At 41.2% G+C, this 20,857-nt stretch overlaps 1 protein-coding gene across 7 annotated transcripts in view; it reads right to left on the reverse strand.

Annotated features, from left to right (window-relative positions):
- Window positions 1-20,857, reverse strand: part of C4H2orf42 (chromosome 4 C2orf42 homolog) — a 31,839-nt gene that overhangs the window by 10,681 nt on the left and 301 nt on the right. For 2 of the 7 annotated variants that reach the window (XM_034659305.1, XM_019794847.2), the window contains exons 1-7: window positions 20,727-20,857; window positions 11,466-11,744; window positions 10,245-11,079; window positions 9,168-9,278; window positions 5,725-5,829; window positions 3,198-3,302; window positions 1,136-1,243 (exon numbers count right to left, since the gene is read on the reverse strand). In XM_034659305.1, the coding sequence (XP_034515196.1) occupies window positions 1,136-1,243; window positions 3,198-3,302; window positions 5,725-5,829; window positions 9,168-9,278; window positions 10,245-11,067 (1,252 nt within the window). In that variant the 5' untranslated portion in view covers window positions 11,068-11,079; window positions 11,466-11,744; window positions 20,727-20,857. Of the gene's footprint in view, window positions 1-1,135; window positions 1,244-3,197; window positions 3,303-5,724; window positions 5,830-9,167; window positions 9,279-10,244; window positions 11,080-11,465; window positions 11,745-20,371; window positions 20,668-20,691 lie in introns of those variants that run through there. The other 5 variants (XM_034659307.1, XM_019794848.2, XM_034659306.1 and 2 more) reach the window with 5 other exon arrangements.

The following is a 20,857-nucleotide window of genomic DNA, read 5'->3' on the forward strand; positions in this document are numbered from 1 at the left end:
GAAGATATAATAGAAAACCAAGAAATATGCACAATAATGTAACTCTAATAAAGGGTTCCAAGCCCAAGAATTACTCTACAAATAAAATCTTCCTTCATCAAAAATTGGGAATCGTTGGGGCGCCTTGGTGGCACAGCGGTTAAGCTTCTGCCTTTGGCTCAGGACGTGATCCCGGCGTTATGGGATGGAGCCCCACATCAGGCTCCTCCGCTATGAGCCTGCTTCTTCCTCTCCCACTCCCCCCTGCTTGTGTTCCCTCTCTCGCTGGCTGTCTCTATCTCTGTCAAATAAATAAATAAAATCTTAAAAAAAAAATTGGAACGTGAAAAACAAGTTTTTGTTTTTGATACATACTTTAATATGCTTCCAAGAAGCCAGCCCAAGTAATGATTGGAGCCTGCAATGCTTTTTTGCAATGGGTTTATATCTAAAAAATATCAAACTTCAGGGCGCCTGGGTGGCTCAGTCAGCTAAACATCTACCTTCAGCTCAGGTCATGATCTCGGGGTCCTGGGATAGAGCCCCACATTGGACTCCCTGGTCAGTGGGGAGCCTGCTTGTCCCTCTCCCTCTGCCCCTCCCCGCCCTGCTCATGCTCTCTCTCTCCCAAATAAATAAAATCTTTAAAATAAATAAAAAACATCAAACTTCTTGGTGGGCACCGTTATTGCACTTCATTATTCTTTTACCGAGTTTGTGCTTTCTGAGTCTTTCCATTACCTTTTACTGGAATAAGTATGGGGCCTTTCAGGAGGGTGATCGTTATTCCACAAGCTGACTGGCTAAGGCTTCATGCCCTGAGCGTGTGACTCAACGTCCCAATCCTGAAAATCTCACACGGTTTTTCTTTTTTTTTTTTTTAATAAATTTTTTTTTTAAAGATTTTTATTTATTTATTTGACAGAGAGATAGCCAGCGAGAGAGGGAACATAGCAGGGGAGTGGGAGAGGAAGAAGCAGGCTCCCAGAGGAAGAGCCCGATGTGGGACTCGATCCCGGAACGCCGGGATCAGGCCCTGAGCCGAAGACAGACGCTCAACAACTGCGCCACCCAGGCGCCCCTCACACGGTTTTTCTAAACAAAATTCTTTAAAGTCAAGACACCTACTGCTATTCCTGAGGAAAAAATCCCATACCTGTGGTGGAGTTGGGAAGCCGTTTCTTTGCGCTTCCTATAGATATCCTTTGTTGCAGGGCATCGAAAAAGGACTGAGGAATGTGGAACACCAGTGGCTCTGGTTTGCCTACAGCAAATAAGAAGAAACTCAGTTAGAGAAACTCAGTGGGCTTTCTGACATGTAGGGAGAAGTGCAAGGAATGAAACTGGGTGGCAGTAATAACGAAAACTGCCACAGAGGCTGCTTTATACAGAGGCAAAAAGAAGCCTTTGAATGACCTTTATGAATCAAGCACTGTCACCAGGCCTACTCTTGATCCCTCCCAATTGTAACAAATACAGCAGACCCTTGTCATCCACCAAAGAGGACTCTTCAAATCCCATGTTTTGTAAACACCACCACAGCCCAGACTTTTCCCTTAAAGAGTATCTGAAATAAGATGAGAACAATGAGGGTGAACTGAGAAGGTAAACTTGATTCAATCCCGCTTGCTGTCCCCAGGCATTTGCTATGTGCATTCATGTCCAAGCAAAGTAAGGGCAAGCATCCACTGAGATGGTCTGGGCCATGAGTGCCACAGACCCCAAAGTCAGGACACTGTTGATCCAATAAGCATTGGCCTTTCTCTTTGAATATGATCCCAAAGCAGGCAAAATGTTTGAAAATATTTAACAAACCTCTTAAAGCAACTTGCAAGACACAAGGGTCAACAAAAAGTCAGCAGAAAGAGTGTTCAGGGGAGGGGTCAGAAGAGTTCAGACTTTTCCTTAAAAACTGTCCAAGGGGGGGTATCTGGCTGGCTCAGTGTAAGGTAGAGCATGAAACTCCGGATCTCAGGGTCATAAGTTCAAGTTCCACATTGGGTGTAGAGCTTACATAAAAAACAAAAAACAAAAGCCAGGGCGCTTATGTGGCTCAGTCGGTTGGGCATCTGGCTCTTGGCTTTGGCTCAGGTCATGATCCTGGGGCCATGAGATCGAGCCCCACATCAGGCCCAACGCTTGGCAGGATGTCTGCTTGGGATTCTCTTTCCTTCTGCCCCTCTGCAACCCCCTCTCTATAATAAATGGATGAACGTTTAAAAAACAAAACACAGGGGCGCCTGGGTGGCACAGCGGTTAAGCGTCTGCCTTCAGCTCAGGGCGTGATCCCGGCGTTATGGGATCGAGCCCCACATCAGGCTCTTCCGTTGTGAGCCTGCTTCTTCCTCTCCCACTTCCCCTGCTTGTGTTCCCTCTCTCACTGGCTGTCTCTATCTCTGTCGAATAAATAAATAAAATCTTTAAAAAACAAAACAAAACAAAACAAAACAAAACACAAAAAACTGCCCAAGAGGCTAGCCCCAACAGAGGGGAAACATCCAGAACCATTACCTGCCTGGATATAACTTAGAGTGGCTCTTAGGGATATCTGGGTGGCTCAGTCAGTTGAGCCTCCGCCTTGTGATTTGGGCTCAGGTCATGATCTCAGGGTCCTGAAATGGAGCCCCCTGTTGGGCTCCATGCACAGCGCAATGTCTGCTTAAGCCTCCCTCCTTCTCCTTCTGCCCCTCCCCCCTGCTCGCTCTCTCACTCTCTCCCTACATTAAATAAATAAATCTTAAAACAAAAACAAAAACAGAATAGAACTACCATTTGCAATGACACGGATGGAGCCAGAGAGTAAGTATAATGATAAGCAAAGTCAGTCAGTCAGAGAAGACAAATACCATATGCCTTTATTCGTATGTGGAATTAAGAGACAAAACAAATGAACAAAGGGAAAAAAAGAAGAGAGAAACCAAGAACCAGTCTCTTAACAACAGAGAACAAAGAGATGGTCACCAGACGGGAGGTGGGTCGGGGGGATGGGGGAACTAGGTGATGGGGATATAAGAAGTACACTTGTGATGAGTACTGGGTGAGGTAGGGAATCGCTGAATTGCTATATTGTACACCTGAAACTAATACAACACTGTATGCTAACTATACTAGAACTAAAATAAAAACTTAATTAAAAAAAACCCAGAATAGAACTACAACACAATTACTTTAATTTCTCCTCCTTTCAGCAATAGCCACATTAGGTGACCAGTACTTACCATCAAACTGATAGTGCATTGTTTGATGGATGCGTTCTGTGACACTGGCCAGCCAGTCTTGGAAGGATAAGGTCACTTGGGCCTCATCTAACAGCTGACCACAGGCTAGGAAAAACAAACAAAAACTTTTCAGTAACTTTTATCTTTTTTTATAGAAACAACAGTTAACTGAAGTTTGAAAAAGTTGAGGATTTTTCTCGCTGGCTGTCTCTATCTCTGTCAAATAAATAAATAAAATATTTAAAAAAAAAGAAAAAGTTGAGGATTTTGTACAGAAAAGGGCAATAAGTTGAAATTCAAAGAAATTTAGATACATTAAGTGAAATGGGAGATTCTAGGTGGTTTTTTTTTTTTAAGAATCCTTCTAGAAAAAAAGGAGAAGCTGTGGAGATACATGGGTTTAAGATTATTAACTATAGTAAGTTTGCAGCCTTTCAACATTAAACTGTAAATTGAAGGGGTGCCTGGCTGCCTCAGTTGGTAGAGCATGTAACTCTTGATCGGGGCTGTGAATTCAAGCCCCATGTTGGGTACAGAGATTACTTAAAAATAAAATCTTTGGGGGGCACCTGGGTGGTGCAGTTGGTTTTGGCTCTTGGTTTTGGCTCAGGTCCTGATCTCAGGGTCATGAGATCAAACCCCACTTTGGGCTCTGCACTCAGCTTGGAGTCTGCCTGAGACTCTTTCTCCCTCTCCCCCTCCTCCCTGCTCTCTCTCTCTCTCTCTCATAAATAAATAAACTTTAAAAAAATAAAATAAGATCTTTGAAAAACAAAAAAAAAACTTTGGAAAAAAGTCAACTGCAAACTGAAGAATGGCCTTGTATAATGGCTGCTTTAGAGATCTATAAATCAGGAGATAATGATGTCATAGCTACTATTCATTTGAAACTAAATTCTCATTAGGTAAATGTATATAGTGATAATTTGGATGAAAAGCTATTTTATTCTATTTTATTTTTTCTTTGCACCAAAGGAAGTGATTAAAATTTGTTAAAAATCTTCTAAGTGGGGTGCCTGGTGGCTCAGTTGGTTAAGCATCTGACTTCAGCTCAGGTCATGGTCTCAGGGTCCTGGGACAGAGCCCTGTATCGGGCTCCTTACTCAGAGGGGAGTCTGCTTGTCCCTCTCCCTCCGTCACTTCCCCCACTCATGCTCTCTCCCTCTCTCTTAAGTGAATAAAATCTTAAAAAAAAACCTTCTACCTGATATTTTTTAAAGTTCAAGTCACATATATATACATATATATATATATATTTTAAGATTTTATTTATTTATTTGAGAGACAGAAATAGTGACAGAGATAGTGAGAGAGCACAAGTGGTGAGGAGAGGGAGATGCAGACTCCCTGCTGAGCAGGGAGCCCAACTGGGGCTCGATCCCAGGACCCTGGAATCATGACCCGAGCTGAAGGCAGCTGCTTAACTGACTGAGCCACCTAGGCACTCCCTACCTGATATTTTTGATCACACTCCCTGACCTTCCAAAAACAATTCCTGGAATGTGTAACTTCTTAATTAATTGGTTGATTAGGTCTTGTATTAGTTCCTATTTATGTACTGGTCTTATCTTCAAAACCAGAGTATGAGAGCAGGGATGATATCTGGTTTTTAATCACCCAGCCACAATATATGAGAGTTAAGAAAATGTTGATTTCCAAATGTACAAATTTAATTATTCTGACTAGAAAAGTAAATATATAAGTTATGTTCAAATTAAGTCATTTTGTCTCATAAATTCAGAATGATACCCATGCTACTGTTTTTAGGTATGTTTTCAAAATTAATTTTTTTAACACATGTTGACTTTTATTTTATTTATTTATTATTTTTTAAAGTAATCTCTATGCCCAACGTGGGGCTCAAACTCACGACCCTGAGATCGAGTTGCATGCTCTACTGACTGAGCCAGCCAGGTGCCCCCAAACGTAGAACTTTGGAGAAGAGATTATATTTGTCTTTATCAACAAATATTTATCACTGCATAACTGTAAAATATGTTTCTTCTTCAACTCTGAGGCTCCATGCCAACTGCATGTGGGTAAAAAGCAACAAAAGGAGGGGTGCCTGGGTGGCACAGTGGTTAAGCGTCTGCCTTCGCCTCAGGGTGTGATCCCAGCGTTATGGGATCGAGCCCCACATCAAGCTCTTCCGCTATGAGCCTGCTTCTTCCTCTCCCACTCCCCCCTGCCTGTGTTCCCTCTCTCGCTGGCTGTCTCTATCTCTGTCGAATAAATAAATAAAAAAAATTAAAAAAAAAAGCAACAAAAGGAAAATATCTTATAGAACATGTGCTGCCAAAAAACGAAGTAATTTTTGCTGCATTTGTTATTTAAAAGAACATGATTTGGCTTTGAGTGGGATTGGAAACCAGTGGAACAGAACAGACCTCAGCCTCAGTGCCTGGTCGTGTTTATCTTAGCCCTCTTTGGGGGATAACATGCAACATTTCTTTCCATATATATTCCTTTGGGCTTCTTTAGGAAGATCTCCCACCTCCTTAGCGTCCCCTGGGGAAGGGAAACTTACCCTGCCTTTTTAATGAAGAAGCAACCACAGGTTTTTTCAGGCCACTTTTCCTTAGATGACTGCTCACTGCATCCTGAGGCAGTAGTGAACTGTTCGTCTGCGCACCTAAACCACAAATCATTAGTGTTTAATAACACATCTGCAGAGTAGAAATTGATCCAATATTAATTTCTGAAGAGTCTAAAACCTAAAACATCTTTGTTAATTTCTAAGTTAGCTTCAGCTTCTAGAAAGAATTAGCATTACACTTTATACATAACATTTTAAGTTTTACATGCTCTTTACAGAAAATCAGGGTGTGGGACCTACAAGTGAAAAGAAGAAAAAAATTCACCCACTGCTCCCACCTCTCAGAAAATCACTATCAATTTTCTGGTGAGCTATTGTCTGTGTGTGTGTGTGTGTGTGTGTATGAATAGTTGATTTTATTGATTTTGTGATTTTAAGTAACTGTGATTATATCAGGATTGCCAAATTTAGCAAAAAAAATTCTGAATTTCAAATAAATACTTTTTTCAATATAAGAATGTTCCAGGGGCGCCTGGGTGGCACAGCGGTTAAGTGTTTGCCTTCGGCTCAGGGCGTGATCCCGGCGTTATGGGATCGAGCCCCACATCAGGCTCCTCTGCTGAGAGCCTGCTTCTTCCTCTCCCACTCCCCCTGCTTGTGTTCCCGCTCTCGCTGGCTGTCTCTATCTCTGTCAAATAAATAAATACAATCTTTAAAAAAAAAAAAAAGAATGTTCCAAATATTGCATGGGACATACTTATACTAAAATTATTTATTGTTTGTATGAGACTCAAATTTAACTGAGCATTATTTCTTTACTGAGTCATCTAAACATTTCTTTATAATAATTCTTTTTTTTTTTTTAAGATTTTATTTATTTATTTGACAGAGAGAGAGCCAGTGAGAAAGGGAACACAAGCAGGGGGAGTGGGAGAGGAAGAAGCAGGCTCCCAGCGGAGCAGGGAGCCCGATGCAGGGCTCAATCCCAGGACCCTGGGATCACGCCCTGAGCCAAAGGCAGACGCTTAACAACTGAGCCACCCAGGCATGCCTATAATAATTCTTTTTTTTTTTTTTTTTAGGATTTATTTATTTTAGAGAAAAAGAGTGTGTGTGCGTGCACGAGGAGGGGGAAGGGTGGACAGAGAGGGAGAGAGAATTTCCAGCAGACTCTGCGCTGAGCATGAAGTGGGGTTCCTGTGGGGCTTGATCCCAGGACCCTGAGATCACCACCTGAGCCAAAACCAAGAGCTAGACACTCAATTGACTGAGCCATCCAGGCACCCCTATAATAATTCTTTATAATAATTTTTATAATTCTTTATAATAGTTTTTAAAAAGATTTTATTTATTTATTTGAGAGTGAGCAAGTGAGAGAGAGAGCATAAACAGGGGGAGAGGCAGGTAGAGGGAGAAGCAGACTCCCCACTGAGCAGGGAGCCTTATGTGGGGCTCCATTCCAGGACTCTGGTATCATGACCTGAGCCCAAGGCAGACACTTCACCGACTGAGTCACCCAGGCGCCCTTTTAATAATAGTTTTTAATGGCTACCTGATATTCTATCAAGTAGCTTTATCATGGCTTATTTAACTATCCCTAGTGGTTGGCCCTTGTTTCTAATTTTTCAATATTATAAATATCTGTAAAATAAATATCTGTGGACAAAATGTTTTTCCTGTATCAAGGATTAATTTCTTATAAAAGATTATTTATAATCCCCCTGCTTACACATGAGCACACACTCACTCTCTCTCTCCTTCTAAAATAAATAGGGGTGCCTGGGTGGCTCAGTCGATTGAGCTTCTGCCTTTGGCTTGGATCATGATTCCAGGGTCCTGGGATCAAGCCCCGAGTTGGGCTCCCTGCTTAGCGGGGGTCTCCTTCTCCCTCTCTCTCTCCCTCTGTGCTCTCTCTCTCAAGTAAATAAATGAAATCTTTAAAAAAATAAAAATAAAAATGAAAGAAATAAAACTAAACAATAAATTAATTAATCTTAAAAAAACCAAATTATGGGACGCCTGGGTGGCACAGCAGTTAAGCGTCTGCCTTCGGCTCAGGGCGTGATCCCGGCGTTATGGGATCGAGCCCCACATCAGGCTCCTCCGCTGTGAGCCTGCTTCTTCCTCTCCCACTCCCCCTGCTTGTGTTCCCTCTCTCGCTGGCTGTCTCTATCTCTGTCAAATAAATAAATAAAATCTTTAAAAAAAAAAAAACCAAATTATTTAGAATCAGGTCTACTGAGTCAAAGGATCAGAACTTTCTTTTTGGGGGCGCCTGGGTGGCTCAGTCGGTTAAGCGTCTGCCTTCGGCTCAGGTCATGACCCCAGGGTCCTGGGATAGAGCCGAAGGTCAGGCTCCCTCCTTAGTAGAGAGTTTGCTTCTTCCTCTCCCTCTGCCCCTCCCACCTGCTTGTGCTCGCTCTCTCTCCCTCTCTCAAATAAATAAAATCTTAAAAAAAAAAAAAAACAACTTTTTTTTTGAATTTCAGGTTTTCTTAGGAAAGACTACTAAGTAAACATGTAACAACAATCTCTGCTCTATATTGCTGTCAGAATTACTTCTTAAAAACAGAAATGCCCATGTCACTTTGTTCCTCCAACTTTCTCCAACATCCCTGCACCAAAACTCCTGTACATGACCATCTGACCCACCTCTAAAAATACTCTACCCACAAAAATGTTTACCCACAGGTGTGGACTGGAATATTTTTCTTTTGTTTAGAGTCTAGGTCTTTTAATACTTATTTATTAGAACAGTATTTTCATATCGATTTATTTGGCTACTTAACCGACACTGGTACTCTTACATTAAAAGAGAAAAAAAAATATATGGTGCCACATATTGAAAATGAAGTTAAGAAACTATACTCTTAAATTAGTTTGGAAAATATAATTAACCATTGTCACAAATTTTTAAAAATACTCTATGGATGAAAACTTCATAACACTGTCCATAACACTGCAGATTAAGGTGTAAGACTAGTCCAAATGTTTAAGGGCTAAACAACATATACAATAATAAAAGTAGGGGCGCCTGGGTAGCGCAGTCGTTAAGCGTCTGCCTTCGGCTCAGGGCGTGATCACGGCACTCTGGGATCGAGTCCCACATCGGGCTCCTCCGCTGGGAGCCTGCTTCTTCCTCTCCCACTCCCCTGCTGTGTTCCCCTCTCTCGCTGGCTGTCTCTCTGTCACATAGATAAATAAAATCTTTAAAAATAATAATAGTAATAATAAAAGTAGAGTCTGGTTGGATCTTATACTTAGGCCAAAAGAACCAACTGTACAAAGAATCATCAATGGAGGATAAAACTTTTTTCGAGGAAAAAAAATAACAAACATTATTTTTGTATTTGCTAAGATTCAGTGAAACACGTAACATACAGTAAAACAATCTCTAAAGACAACACCACCAAACAACCCAAACAGCTTCTCACCAGGTACTTCCTCCTTCTTCCTCTTCTTTGGCTTAGAGGCAGTGGACTCACAAGCTGTTACTGTCGATTCTGAATGGCAACCTAACTGGGGCACAATAACCTCTTTAAGACCTAAAATACAACAGATTTCTTAATTATTAATACCATCCAAGAGTAAGTATGGGCCCCTGCCTACAGAAAAATGAATTTATAAAAAATAAATTATGGAGTGATAGCCTACTTTAAAATAATTTCTTTTAAAGAACTCCCCAAGACATAAGTTTATGTTCATGGATCATTAGCATGATAAAAGACTTTACAGAGAAATAAACTAAAAAGTTGGAAGCTAGTGCCAACTAAAGATCATTAAGAAATGAAAATAAATCCGGATGCCTGGGTGGCTTAGTCAGTTAAGTGGCTGCCATGAGCTCAGGTCATAATCCCAGGGTCCTGGGATCGAGTCCCATATCGGGGTCCTCGCTCAGCAGAGAGCCTGCTTCTCCCTCTGCCTGCAGCTCCCCCTGCTTGTTCTCCCTCTCTCACAAACAAATGAATAAAATCTTAAAAAAAAAAGAAAAGAAATGAAAATAAAAAGCACCTACAAGATAAACTCTGTTAAAAACCACAACAAAAGACTTGCTGTACAGTCTTTAAAGATCTTTTGAGCAAGTACTAGCTTCCCTCATTTTCAAAGATAAGAAACAAGCAAGCAACCCAAAATAAAAGGGTTTTTTGTTTGTTTATTCTTTGTTTTTATTAACATAAGGCATCTGTGAAAAAGTGGAAAAAAAAAAAAGCAAAGCAAAGCTAACTTTTGCTAGATTCATTGTCTCTGTGAAAATGCCCAAGTCTCTTGATCATTAGTTTCAACCAACCAACCAACCAACCAACCAATCAACCAACCAACCAACCAACCAACCAACCAACCAACCAACCTTTATGCAAGTGTGCTGACTGGGATTAAAAGAAGGAATGCTTTTCATTTGAATTATCTAGCAACTGCTTCTGAAGGTTGCTAGGACAATCTCCAAATGCCATCAGTGGAACTCTTTCATTGCCATTTTAGAAAAACAGAGTAACTGTCAACACACCACCTACCGCTGGAATCAAAATTTAGGAAGTCTGAGAATTCCTGAGCCAATGTCTCGTCACTGGCAAAGGCACAGATGCAAGCAAAGAAATGAATACATCTCTGGGCCACCTCCTCCTTGGAGGCATTGGACTTGTGTGATTTCAGAGCCTGGCAGGAGCAGAAGAACCGGCGCTCGGGCAAGCTTTTGGCACTGATTTTCTGCACAAAGGATGTATGCAAATACCCCAAACTGTGCTTCTGGCTTGCCTTGCACTTCACCACCAAAATGTTTTTAGTAATCCTCTGTACAAGGGGACCTGTGGGTTCCGTGGCCAGCTGCCAGATGGTCTGCTTGGTTTCTGGGGGGGCCTGCATTGCATTCAGGACCGAGCTTTTCAGAGTCAGAGGGGTGGCTTCTGCCTGGCAGTTCACCGCCAGCTTGATGTGCTGACACTGATTTTCCACTACACCCTGGGTGGCAGCTTTCAGGCACGAGGGCACGTAACACCGTCCAGAGCTCAGCTGAGTGATGATTGTCCCGTCCACCGTCTGGATTGTCGTCTCTGACACGCCTAGCTCCACAAAGCATCGGTGATCGGGGCCCCGGTCTCTTTGCCGCACCGAGTAAACCTGTAGATCAGAGCCTGTGATGATTTTGACGGCTTCAACGCTAGGCTGCTTCCGTGCACCATAGCGGAATATGGTTCCACATGTCTTGTTCTTGCAGCTCAGCCCCCGGGTTCCATTGTATGTGCCGCATCGGGGACACTTTCTGATTCCCCTCAATGTGGCCTTCCCCAAATCAGACAAGAAAGCTGGGACTTTAGTCCTCAGAGAGTTGGGTTCCATTTCTCAAAGGCCCTAGAAAAAGCAATAAGCCCATCGGCATGAATATACATTCATACACATACATACACAAAGTTAAAATCAATTATGATATTTCGTACAGAAAATAAAATGTAAAGAGGTTAGCTACCATTTTCAAATTGTACCCTCAAACAGAACATTCACTTAAGCCATCAAACAGAAGTGAAGGAACCCTGGCCTTTCATACCATTATATATTTTTAAAATCCTAATGTAATAACTAAAGCATTTCTCTAGGCTCAATATGGTCTTATACAACAACCTAGATTAGGTAACCTAACTTTTACATGCACAGGTGTTTAATTTGAACAAGAACTGGAGAACGGGAAAGATGAGTTCTTTCCTTTCCAACAGTCCCCACAAAACCCAGCCCAATCCTACCTGAACCAGCGGCCAGAGCTTCTGGAAAACAGTGTAACCTGAACTCGGAAGACGTGGAAGGTGTTTCATTCGTTTGTGATGATCATAGAGGACAGGCAAAGACATAATCATTTGCAGAGTAAATGATACTGTTTAACCCAAAGTCTTTTGAAGTTTGAACTCTATGGTGTAACAATGCAGACATTCTGCCCCCTCCTTCTTGGCCAGCCAATGGCAAAGATCCTGCCTGGTGTTCCAGAGTCAAAGAAGATTCCCACTGCCCTAAGAGATCTTGGAAATCTATAAACAAAACAACAAAAAATATTAAGGGTATAAAGATAGTATGATTCTCTCCTCTTAGAATCGGAATCTAAGTCTTCCGCAGATATTTGAAAAATATTTGACAGAAAGTGTGATGGAAATGGTTGTTTTGTACTTCCAACTTAAAGCAGGTAAAACAGTGCTAATGTCATCACATGCCGAGTTGTCAAGAACACCGAGAGCCATGACATATAACTGGCCAAGTACTCATCCCTCCTAATAGTAATGCAGTATATTTTAGAGTGCTTTAAGCTTTTCAAACTGCTTTTACATTATTTCATTTGAACCTCACAATACTAGCATCTCGTTTGAGCCAAACAACCACCACCTTTCACACAAAAATTAAAAAGTTAGGGGCGCCTGGGTGGCATAGCGGTTAAGCGCCTGCCTTTGGCTCAGGGCGTGATCCCGGCGTTATGGGATCGAGCCCCACATCAGGGTCCTCTGCTATGAGCCTGCTTCTTCCTCTCCCACTCCTCCTGCTTGTGTTCCCTCTCTCGCTGGCTGTCTCTATCTCTGTCAAATAAATAAATAAAATCCTTAAAAAAAAAAATTAAAAAGTTAAGTAACCTGGGGTGCCTGGTNGTGTTCCCTCTCTCGCTGGCTGTCTCTATCTCTGTCAAATAAATAAATAAAATCCTTAAAAAAAAAAAAATTAAAAAGTTAAGTAACCTGGGGTGCCTGGCTGGCTCAGTCAGTAGCGCATGTGACTTTTAATTTTAAGATCGTGGGTGTGAGCCCCACACTTGGCATAAAGAATACTTAAAAAAAAAAACAATGAAATGCTAAAAAAAATTTGAGGGGCACCTGGGTGGCTCAGTTGGTTAAGCGTCCGACTCTTGGTTTTGGCTCAGGTCATGATCTCAGGGTCTGAGATCAACACCTAAGTCGGGCTCTGTGCTCAGCCAGGAGTCTGCTTGAGATTCTCTCTCCCCCTCTCCCTCCCCCTGCTCATGCTCTCTCTCTAAAATAAATGAATAAATCTCTAAAAAAAAAAATTGACATTAAAAAAAAGTAACTTGCCTGAGGTCACCCAGCAAAATCAGCAATGTGGTTTCCAGTGTCTGCTAAGAAGAGTGTGAATCTCTGCTTTTGATTTCCCCTCCAATATTATGAAATTTTCAAACATAGGGCACCTGGGTAGCTCAGATGGTTAAGTATTTGCATTTGGCCCAGGTCATGATCTCCAGGTCCTGGAATCGAGACCCATGTCAGGCTCCTTGCTCAGCGAGGACTCTGTTTCTCCCTCTGTCTCTCCCCACTGCTCACGCGCTCTGTCTCTCTCTTTCTCAAATGAATAAACAAAATCTTAAAAAAAAAAAATTTCAAACATATAAAAAAACAATTCTACAGTGAACTTCCACATGCCCACCCACTAGATTCTACAACTAACATTTTACTTTATTTGCTTTATTACATATCTATTTATTCTTTTTTCCATCCATCAATCCCTCTTTTATTGCGTTTCAAAGTAATTTTTTAAAACATTTTATTTATTTGAGAGAGAGAGCGAGAGAGAGCGCGCACGAGTGGGGGAGAGGGGCAGAGGGGAGAAGCAGACTCCCTGCTGAGAAGGGAGCCTGACTCGGGGCTCAATCCCAGGACCCTGACATCATGACCTAAACCACTTAACTGACTGAGCCACCCAGGCGCCCCATCATTTCAAAGTAATTTGCAGGCACCAATTCAGCACTCATATTATTAACTAAAGTTCAACTATTTAAAAAAGATTTAATTTTTTTAAGATTTAATTTTTTTATTTTTAAGTAATCTCTACACCCAACATGGGGCTTGAACTCACAACCCCAAGATCAAGGGTCACATGCTCTACAGACTGAGCCAATCAGGAACCCCAGTTTAATATATTTTTTAAGATAATCTGCTTGTGGTGTTGAAATAGGCTGTTAGTATTGCTCTTGCCCCCTGACCCCAAAGGATGATCTTGATAAAATATTTTCCCTCCACATATTCTACAATCTATTTGTAAATCAACAAATTGTAAAAAGTCTAAGAATGCTCACCTTTTCACTGGTGCTATGAATTAGTCTCCCAACTGTACTATTTGTTGAGCATCCACTACGTGAATAAAGTTTTGTGAAATATGATCTATTGCAGGATTTTTTCGTCTCGGCACTACTACCATTTAGGGTTGGATAATTCTTTGTTGTGGGGAACTGTCCTATACACTGTAGACTGTTTGGTAGCCTCCCTGGTCTCTACCCACTAGATGCCAGTAGTAGTTAACTCTTCCTCCCCAAGCTGTTAAGAAAATAAAGATGTCTCCAGATATTGCTGGATGTCCTCTCGGGGGGCTAAATCACCCACTAAAACCCCCTGATCTAGAGACAGTAGCCTGTTTACACAGCATTTCCTTTCCAGGTCAATAAACTGCTTTAGTAGGTAATTTCATTCAGCCACACATGGGTTCTTAGAAGAGAATATTGTTCCAAAGTCAAAACATGAAAGATTTAGTTTGCCCTTTACCACCAATTATCTCTGTGACCAAGTTTCGCTTCTGAGCTTCAGGCTGTTTTTCATTTGCAAAATAGAAAAAATATATATATATATGTATATGAAATACATATATGTGAAAGAGCTTAACAAAAAGTAATTTTAAAAATCCATTGATGATGATTCCTTAACATATCATTAAAGTAGAAAAAAACAACTTTGCTCATTAAGGGAGGAACTGATTTGCCAATTATCACAATGAAGCCTTAAGGTGCCATAGTTCCAGCATCATCATAGGAATTCCACTTTTTCCTTTTATTTTTTATTTTACTTTTTTGATTATTCTCTGTAGAGGGCAATTTGTTAGTATCTTTCAAAATTACAAATGCACATTTCTTTTAATTTTGGGATAAGTTTAGATTTATAGAAAAGATTAAAAAGTCATACAGACATTCACATTCCTGTATACCCTCACCCTTCCCCAATTTTTTTTTTAAAGATTTTATTTGTTTATTTGACAGAGACAGAGACAGCCAGCGAGAGAGGGAACACAAGCAGGGGGAGTGGGAGAGGAAGAAAGCAGGCTCCTAGCGGAGCAGGGAGCCAGATGCAGGGCTTGATCCCAGGACCCTGGGATCACCCCCTGAGCCGAAGGCAAATGCTTAATGACTAAGCCACCCAGGCGCCCCCCAAATGTTAACATTTTACCTAACCATGAGACATTTGTCAAAACTAAGGTTTTAACACTGGTACAATACTACTAACTCTACTATACAGAGTTTATTTGGATTTCACGNCAGAGATAGAGACAGCCAGCGAGAGAGGGAACACAAGCAGGGGGAGTGGGAGAGGAAGAAGCAGGCTCACAGCAGAGGAGCCTGATGTGGGGCTCGATCCCATAACGCCGGGATCACGCCCTGAGCTGAAGGCAGACGCTTAACCGCTGTGCCACCCAGGCGCCCCAAAACTAAGGTTTTAACACTGGTACAATACTACTAACTCTACTATACAGAGTTTATTTGGATTTCACGTTTCCCCACTAATGGCACTTAAAAAAAAAAACTTTCTTTTAAAAAAGACTTTATTTATTTGAAAGAGAGTGAGAGTGCGTAAGAGAAAGCACAAGTGTGGGGGTGGCAGAGAGAGAAGCAGACTCCTGCTGAGCAGGGAGCCCATGCAGGTGATCCCAGGACCCTTGGATCATGACCAGAGCGACAGCTACTGAGCCACCCATGTGCCCCAAGAATAAACTTTTTTTAAAGATTTTTAATGGGGTACCTGGGTGGCTCAGTCAGTTAAGTGTCTGACTCTTCATTTTGGCTCAGGTCATGATCCTGGGGTTGTGAGATCGAGCCCAGCATCAGGCTCCTGCTCAGCAGGGAGTCTGCTTGAGATTCTCTCCCTCTGCCCCTTCCCTCCACTTGTGCATGCATGTGCGTGCTCTCTAAAATCAATCAATCAATCAATCTTAAAAATATTTTATTTTTAAGCAATCTCTATACCTAATGTGGGGCTCAAACTCACAACCCCGAGATCAAGAGTCACATGCTCTACTGACTGAGCCAGTCAGGCACCCCGAGAATAAACTTTTTGTTTTAGAATAATTTCACATTCTCAGAAAAGTTGCAAAGATAGAATACAGAGGGGGTTCCTGGGTGGCTCAGTTGGTTAAGCGTCTGCCTTTGGCTCAGGTCATGCTCTCAGGGTCCTGGGATCAAGCCCCACAGTGGACTCCCCTGCTCAGGGGGGAAATATGCTTGTCCCTCTTCCCCACCCCCTGCTCATTCATTCTCTCTCTTTCTGTCTCTCAAAAGAATAAATACAATCTTAAAAAAAAAGATAGAGTAGAGAGCTTCCAGATACCTTTCACTCAGTTTCCCCTAATGTTAACATCATATATTACCATGGGACATTCCTCAAAACTAAGAAACCAACATTGGTACATTATAATTAACTAAACTAGACTTTGTCCTTTTTTCTGTTGCAATCCAAGATACCATATTGCATTTTTAATTGTCATGTCTCCTTAGTCTTCTTGGATCTCTAAGTTTGTCTTACCTTGTTTTTCATAATCTTGATAATTCTGAAGAGTCAGAGGTATTTTATACAGTGTCCCTCAATTTGGGCTTATCTGACATTTTCCCTAAATATTTTTTTTTAGATTTATCTATTTATTTTAGAGAGAGAGTGCACGAGTGGGGGAAAGGGGCAGAGGGAGAGAATCCTCAAGTGGACTCCCCGATGAGCATGGAGCCCAATGCCAGCAGATTCCAAGACCCATGAGATCATGACCTGAGCTGAAACCAAGAGTCAGATGCTCAACCGACTAAGCTATCCAGGTGCCCCTCTGCATTTCTTTTCACACAGTAATTCCACTAGTAAGAATTTACCTTACAGATATTCTTTCACATGTGAAATGTGGGATTCATAAGGCTATTCACTGAAGCATTTTTGTAACAGCAAAACATTAGAAACAACCTAATGTCCATCAAGAAGGAACTGGTTGAATTAATTATGGTGTATCCATATAATGGAATAATTTCCAAAAATAAAATAAAATAAAATACTTGTACAGCTATTTAAAAAAAGACTGAATAAGTTCTTTATGTATAGATCTTTCAGATCTTTAAGAAATGTTAAATGGAAAAGCAAGGTACAGAACAGCCAAGTATAATATGCTGTCAACTGTGTTTTTGTTTTTAAGAAACCTCTTTGGATGCCTGGGTGGCTGAATCAGTTAAGCGTCTGCCTTCAGCTCAGGTCATGATCCCAGAGTCCTGGGATCGAGTCTCCCATCAGGCTCTCTGCTTAGTGGGGAGCCTGCTTCTCACCGTCCCCCCTGCTTGTACTCGCTCTCTCAAATAAATAAAATCTTAAAAAAAAGAGAGAGAGAAACCTCTTTATTGAGGTGTATTTTACAGACCACAAAATTCATCCATTTTACGTATAGGATTCAATGATAGTCCTTACATTTGTGGAGTTGGGCATCCACCACTCTAATCTAGTTTGAGAACACTTCTAGCACCCTCAAAAGATCCCTCTGGCAGTTCACTGTCAATTACCATTCCCATCCCCAGGCAATCACTAATCTGTTTTCTTGTCTGTATAGATTTAGCTTTTTTGAACATTGCGTATAGATGGAATCATACAATCTGTGGTATTTTATGTCTGGCTTCTTTCACACAACATGCTGCTTTCAAGGTTCAACCACATTGTAACATGTATTAGTATTTCATTGTCTAAATTGCTGAAAAGCATTCCATCCAATGGATATATCATTTTGTTTATCCACTCACCAGCAGACAGAAAACTGTTCTGTTTCCAATTTTTGGCTATTATGGACATGCGGCTGAGAACATTAACATGCATTTCTCTTCATTTCTCTTAAGTATCTAGATACCTAGAAGTGCAGGGTCATATGGTTTACCTTTAACTTTTTAAGAAACCACCAAATTGTTATCCAAAATGTTTTATAGTCATACCAGCAATGTAGGAGGGCTCCTGTTTCTCTACTTCCTGGCCAACATGTGTTATATTGTCTTCTTTATTATAGCCATTGGATTATAGGTGTAAAGTGGTACCTCACTGTGCTTTTTTTTTATTTTTCAAAGATTTTATTTATTTATTTGACACAGAGAGAAAGCCACCAAGAGAGGGAACACAAGCAGGGGGAGTGAGAGAGGAAGAAGCAGGCTCCCAGAGGAGGAGCCCGATGTGGGACTCGATCCCAGAATGCTGGGATCACGCCCTGAGCCAAAGGCAGACACCTAACGAATGCGCCCCCCAGGCGCCCCCCTCACTGTGCTTTTAACTTGCATTTCTCTAATGAATAATGATGTTGAGCAACATATTACATGCTTATTTAGACATATCTGTCTCTTCAGGGAAATACAATTCAAATATTTCACCCATTTTAAAATTAAGAATTTGATGTTATATGAATTATATTTCAACAAAGCTTTTTAAAAAGATTTTATTATTTATTTACCTATTTACCTATTTATTTATTTATTTATTTATGAGAGAGAGGAGGGTTAGAGGGGGAGGGAGGGGACAAGCAGACTCCATGCTGAGTGCAGAGCCCAACACTAGGCCCCATCCCACAACTCAGAGATCAAATACCTGAGCCGAAACCAGGAGTTGGACACTTAACTGACTGAGCCATCCAGGCAATCTTAATAAAGCTGTCATTAAAAGGGGCACCTGGCTGGTCTGGTTGGTGGAGCTTGTGACTCTTGATCTTGGGGTTGTGAGTTTGAGCCCCACACTGGGTATAGAGATTACTTAAAAAAATCAAATTTTTAAAAAAAGGTGTCATTAAAAATAGAAAACATTTGGAATGCAAGTGCTAAAGAACTAATTTTTTTAAAATAAGAGCTTTTCACAAATCAATAAGAAAAAGAAACAAACCCACTAGAAAAATGAGCAAAGAGCATGAAAAGACGGCTTCTGAAAAATAAGAAACAAAAATGATTTCAAACACCCAAAATTCTATCTTACAATAAGCAAGAGGCAAATTAAAACAAGATAATACTATGGCAAAATGACAAAAAAAGATAAATGTTACTACTGTGTTCACGAAGATGTGGAGAAACAGGCACTGCATATGGGTGGTGGGGATGTAAGCTGCAACATCGTCTTTAAAGGGATGTAAATAAAATAAATGCACAACAGATACTTTAACTTAGCAATTCCACTTCTAAGACTTCATGAGTTCTCCTTTCACGTGTACACCATGTACAAGGGTACCCCAAGCAAAGTTGTCCAGAACTGCCCAAGAATGCAAACGGTCTATGAGCTGACTAAAAAACTTATGGTGCAGGCATACAATATGCTACTGTAAAGCCACCAAATAGAATCAGATATATCTATATGTACTGATAAGGAAGACATATCAAGATATACTGCGGGATGAAAAAAGTCACTTCATGCAGGATACTCTTGGTTTAAAAAAGAAAAAAGAAGGGATACACACACACGTCTACGGTCTCAGAAGTGACTTTAGGATTGGAAAATAGTAGGAGGGAGACTTACATTTCACTGTTTTATACTACTGAATTTTAAACATGGACTCGTATCACTTAGTATAGATTCTATATTGCAAGCCATTTACAAACAATTAACACAACTTGTAAAGAACCTGTATTCGCCAAAGAAAATGAAAACACTAATTTGGAAACATATATGCACTCCTGTGTCCACTGCAGTATTATTTACAATAGACAAGATATGGCAACAACCTAAGTGTCTACTGATGGATGAATGGATAAACATTTGGGGGGTGTGTGCACATTTAAATGGAATACTATACTGGAATACACCATGGAATACTACTCAGACATAAGAGAAGGAAATCTTGCCATTTGCAAGGATGTGGATGGACCTCCAAGATATTATGCTAAGTGAAATAAGACAGAGAAAGACAAATATCATATGATTTCACTTGTATGTGGAATCTAAAAAAACAAAACAAAGCAAGACTCATACATACAGAAAACAGACTGATGATTACCAGAGGGGAGGGGAGGGTGGGAGGGTAGGAGAAATGGGTGAAGGGGGTCAAAAGGTACAAACTTCCAGATATAAAACAAGTCATGGGAATGTAACGTCCTGCACAATGACTAAAGTAGATAATATCATATTGCATATTTGAAAGCTGCCAAGAGAGTAAATCCTAAAAGTTCTCATCACAAGGAAAACAACCTTTTTTTTTTTTGTAACTTTGTATGGTCACTGACAAGTACACTTATTGTGGTGATTACTTCACAGTGTATACAACTACTGAATTAGGTGGTACACCTGAAACTAGTATGTTACACGTCAATTTTACCTCAACTTAAAAAAAAAAAAGGTAAGAAAAGAACCTGTATTTAAATCCTGCCTAAAAAATCCAAGTTTACAAAACAGCCTCCTCAGCAAGATGGTGTAAACGGGCTGATGCTGGGAGAGCTAAACCAGGAATGCTTCGTGGAAGTGGCGCGTTTTAATCCAGGTACCGTTCAGCTGTAGAGCTGTACAGTTTGGTGGATGCTGTTTAATGCTTGTGAAGCAACAGTAACTGAAGGGAACAAATGATTACCATGAATAAAACATAAAACTTGCTTTTACTGAGTCCAAGTAAGCCCTTCCCATGCATTTACTCAGGTATTGCTCACCATGATCCAGTAAAGTGGGTACTATTTACCACCTTAGAGTTGAAGAAATTGGCTCAAAGACGGTAGTGATTTGATGAATGTCTCACAGCCAGCAACCAGATAATCTAACATGAGTTTGTAGTCTACAGGATTCCTTGGCGGACCACAAGTAAAAGTAAGGGACATGCCTAGAAGCCAGGCCTCCCGATTCCTAGGTTTCCATTAGCCCTGAGCTGTCTCGGAATAGCGGAAAAGGACCGCCAAGGCCCTGCGGACGCGAGTCTGGGAATCCAACCTGGCTTCCGGTACCCGGCCCACCCGCAGAAGCACCACTCTGGGACCTGCTTCCCGGCATCCTCCCGGCGCGACGACTCACTTCCGGTTCTAAGTAGGCCAAGCAGAAGCATCACCTGGCCGGCACCCTGCTCCTTGGCCAGGCTCTCCGCTGGGATTCGCGGCTCTACGCCCTCGTCGCACTGCTGCCCCCGCCTTCGGGCAACACGGCCC

This window comes from Ailuropoda melanoleuca, chromosome 4, assembly GCF_002007445.2.
Source record: "Ailuropoda melanoleuca isolate Jingjing chromosome 4, ASM200744v2, whole genome shotgun sequence".
NCBI classification, from domain to species: Eukaryota; Metazoa; Chordata; class Mammalia; order Carnivora; family Ursidae; genus Ailuropoda; species Ailuropoda melanoleuca.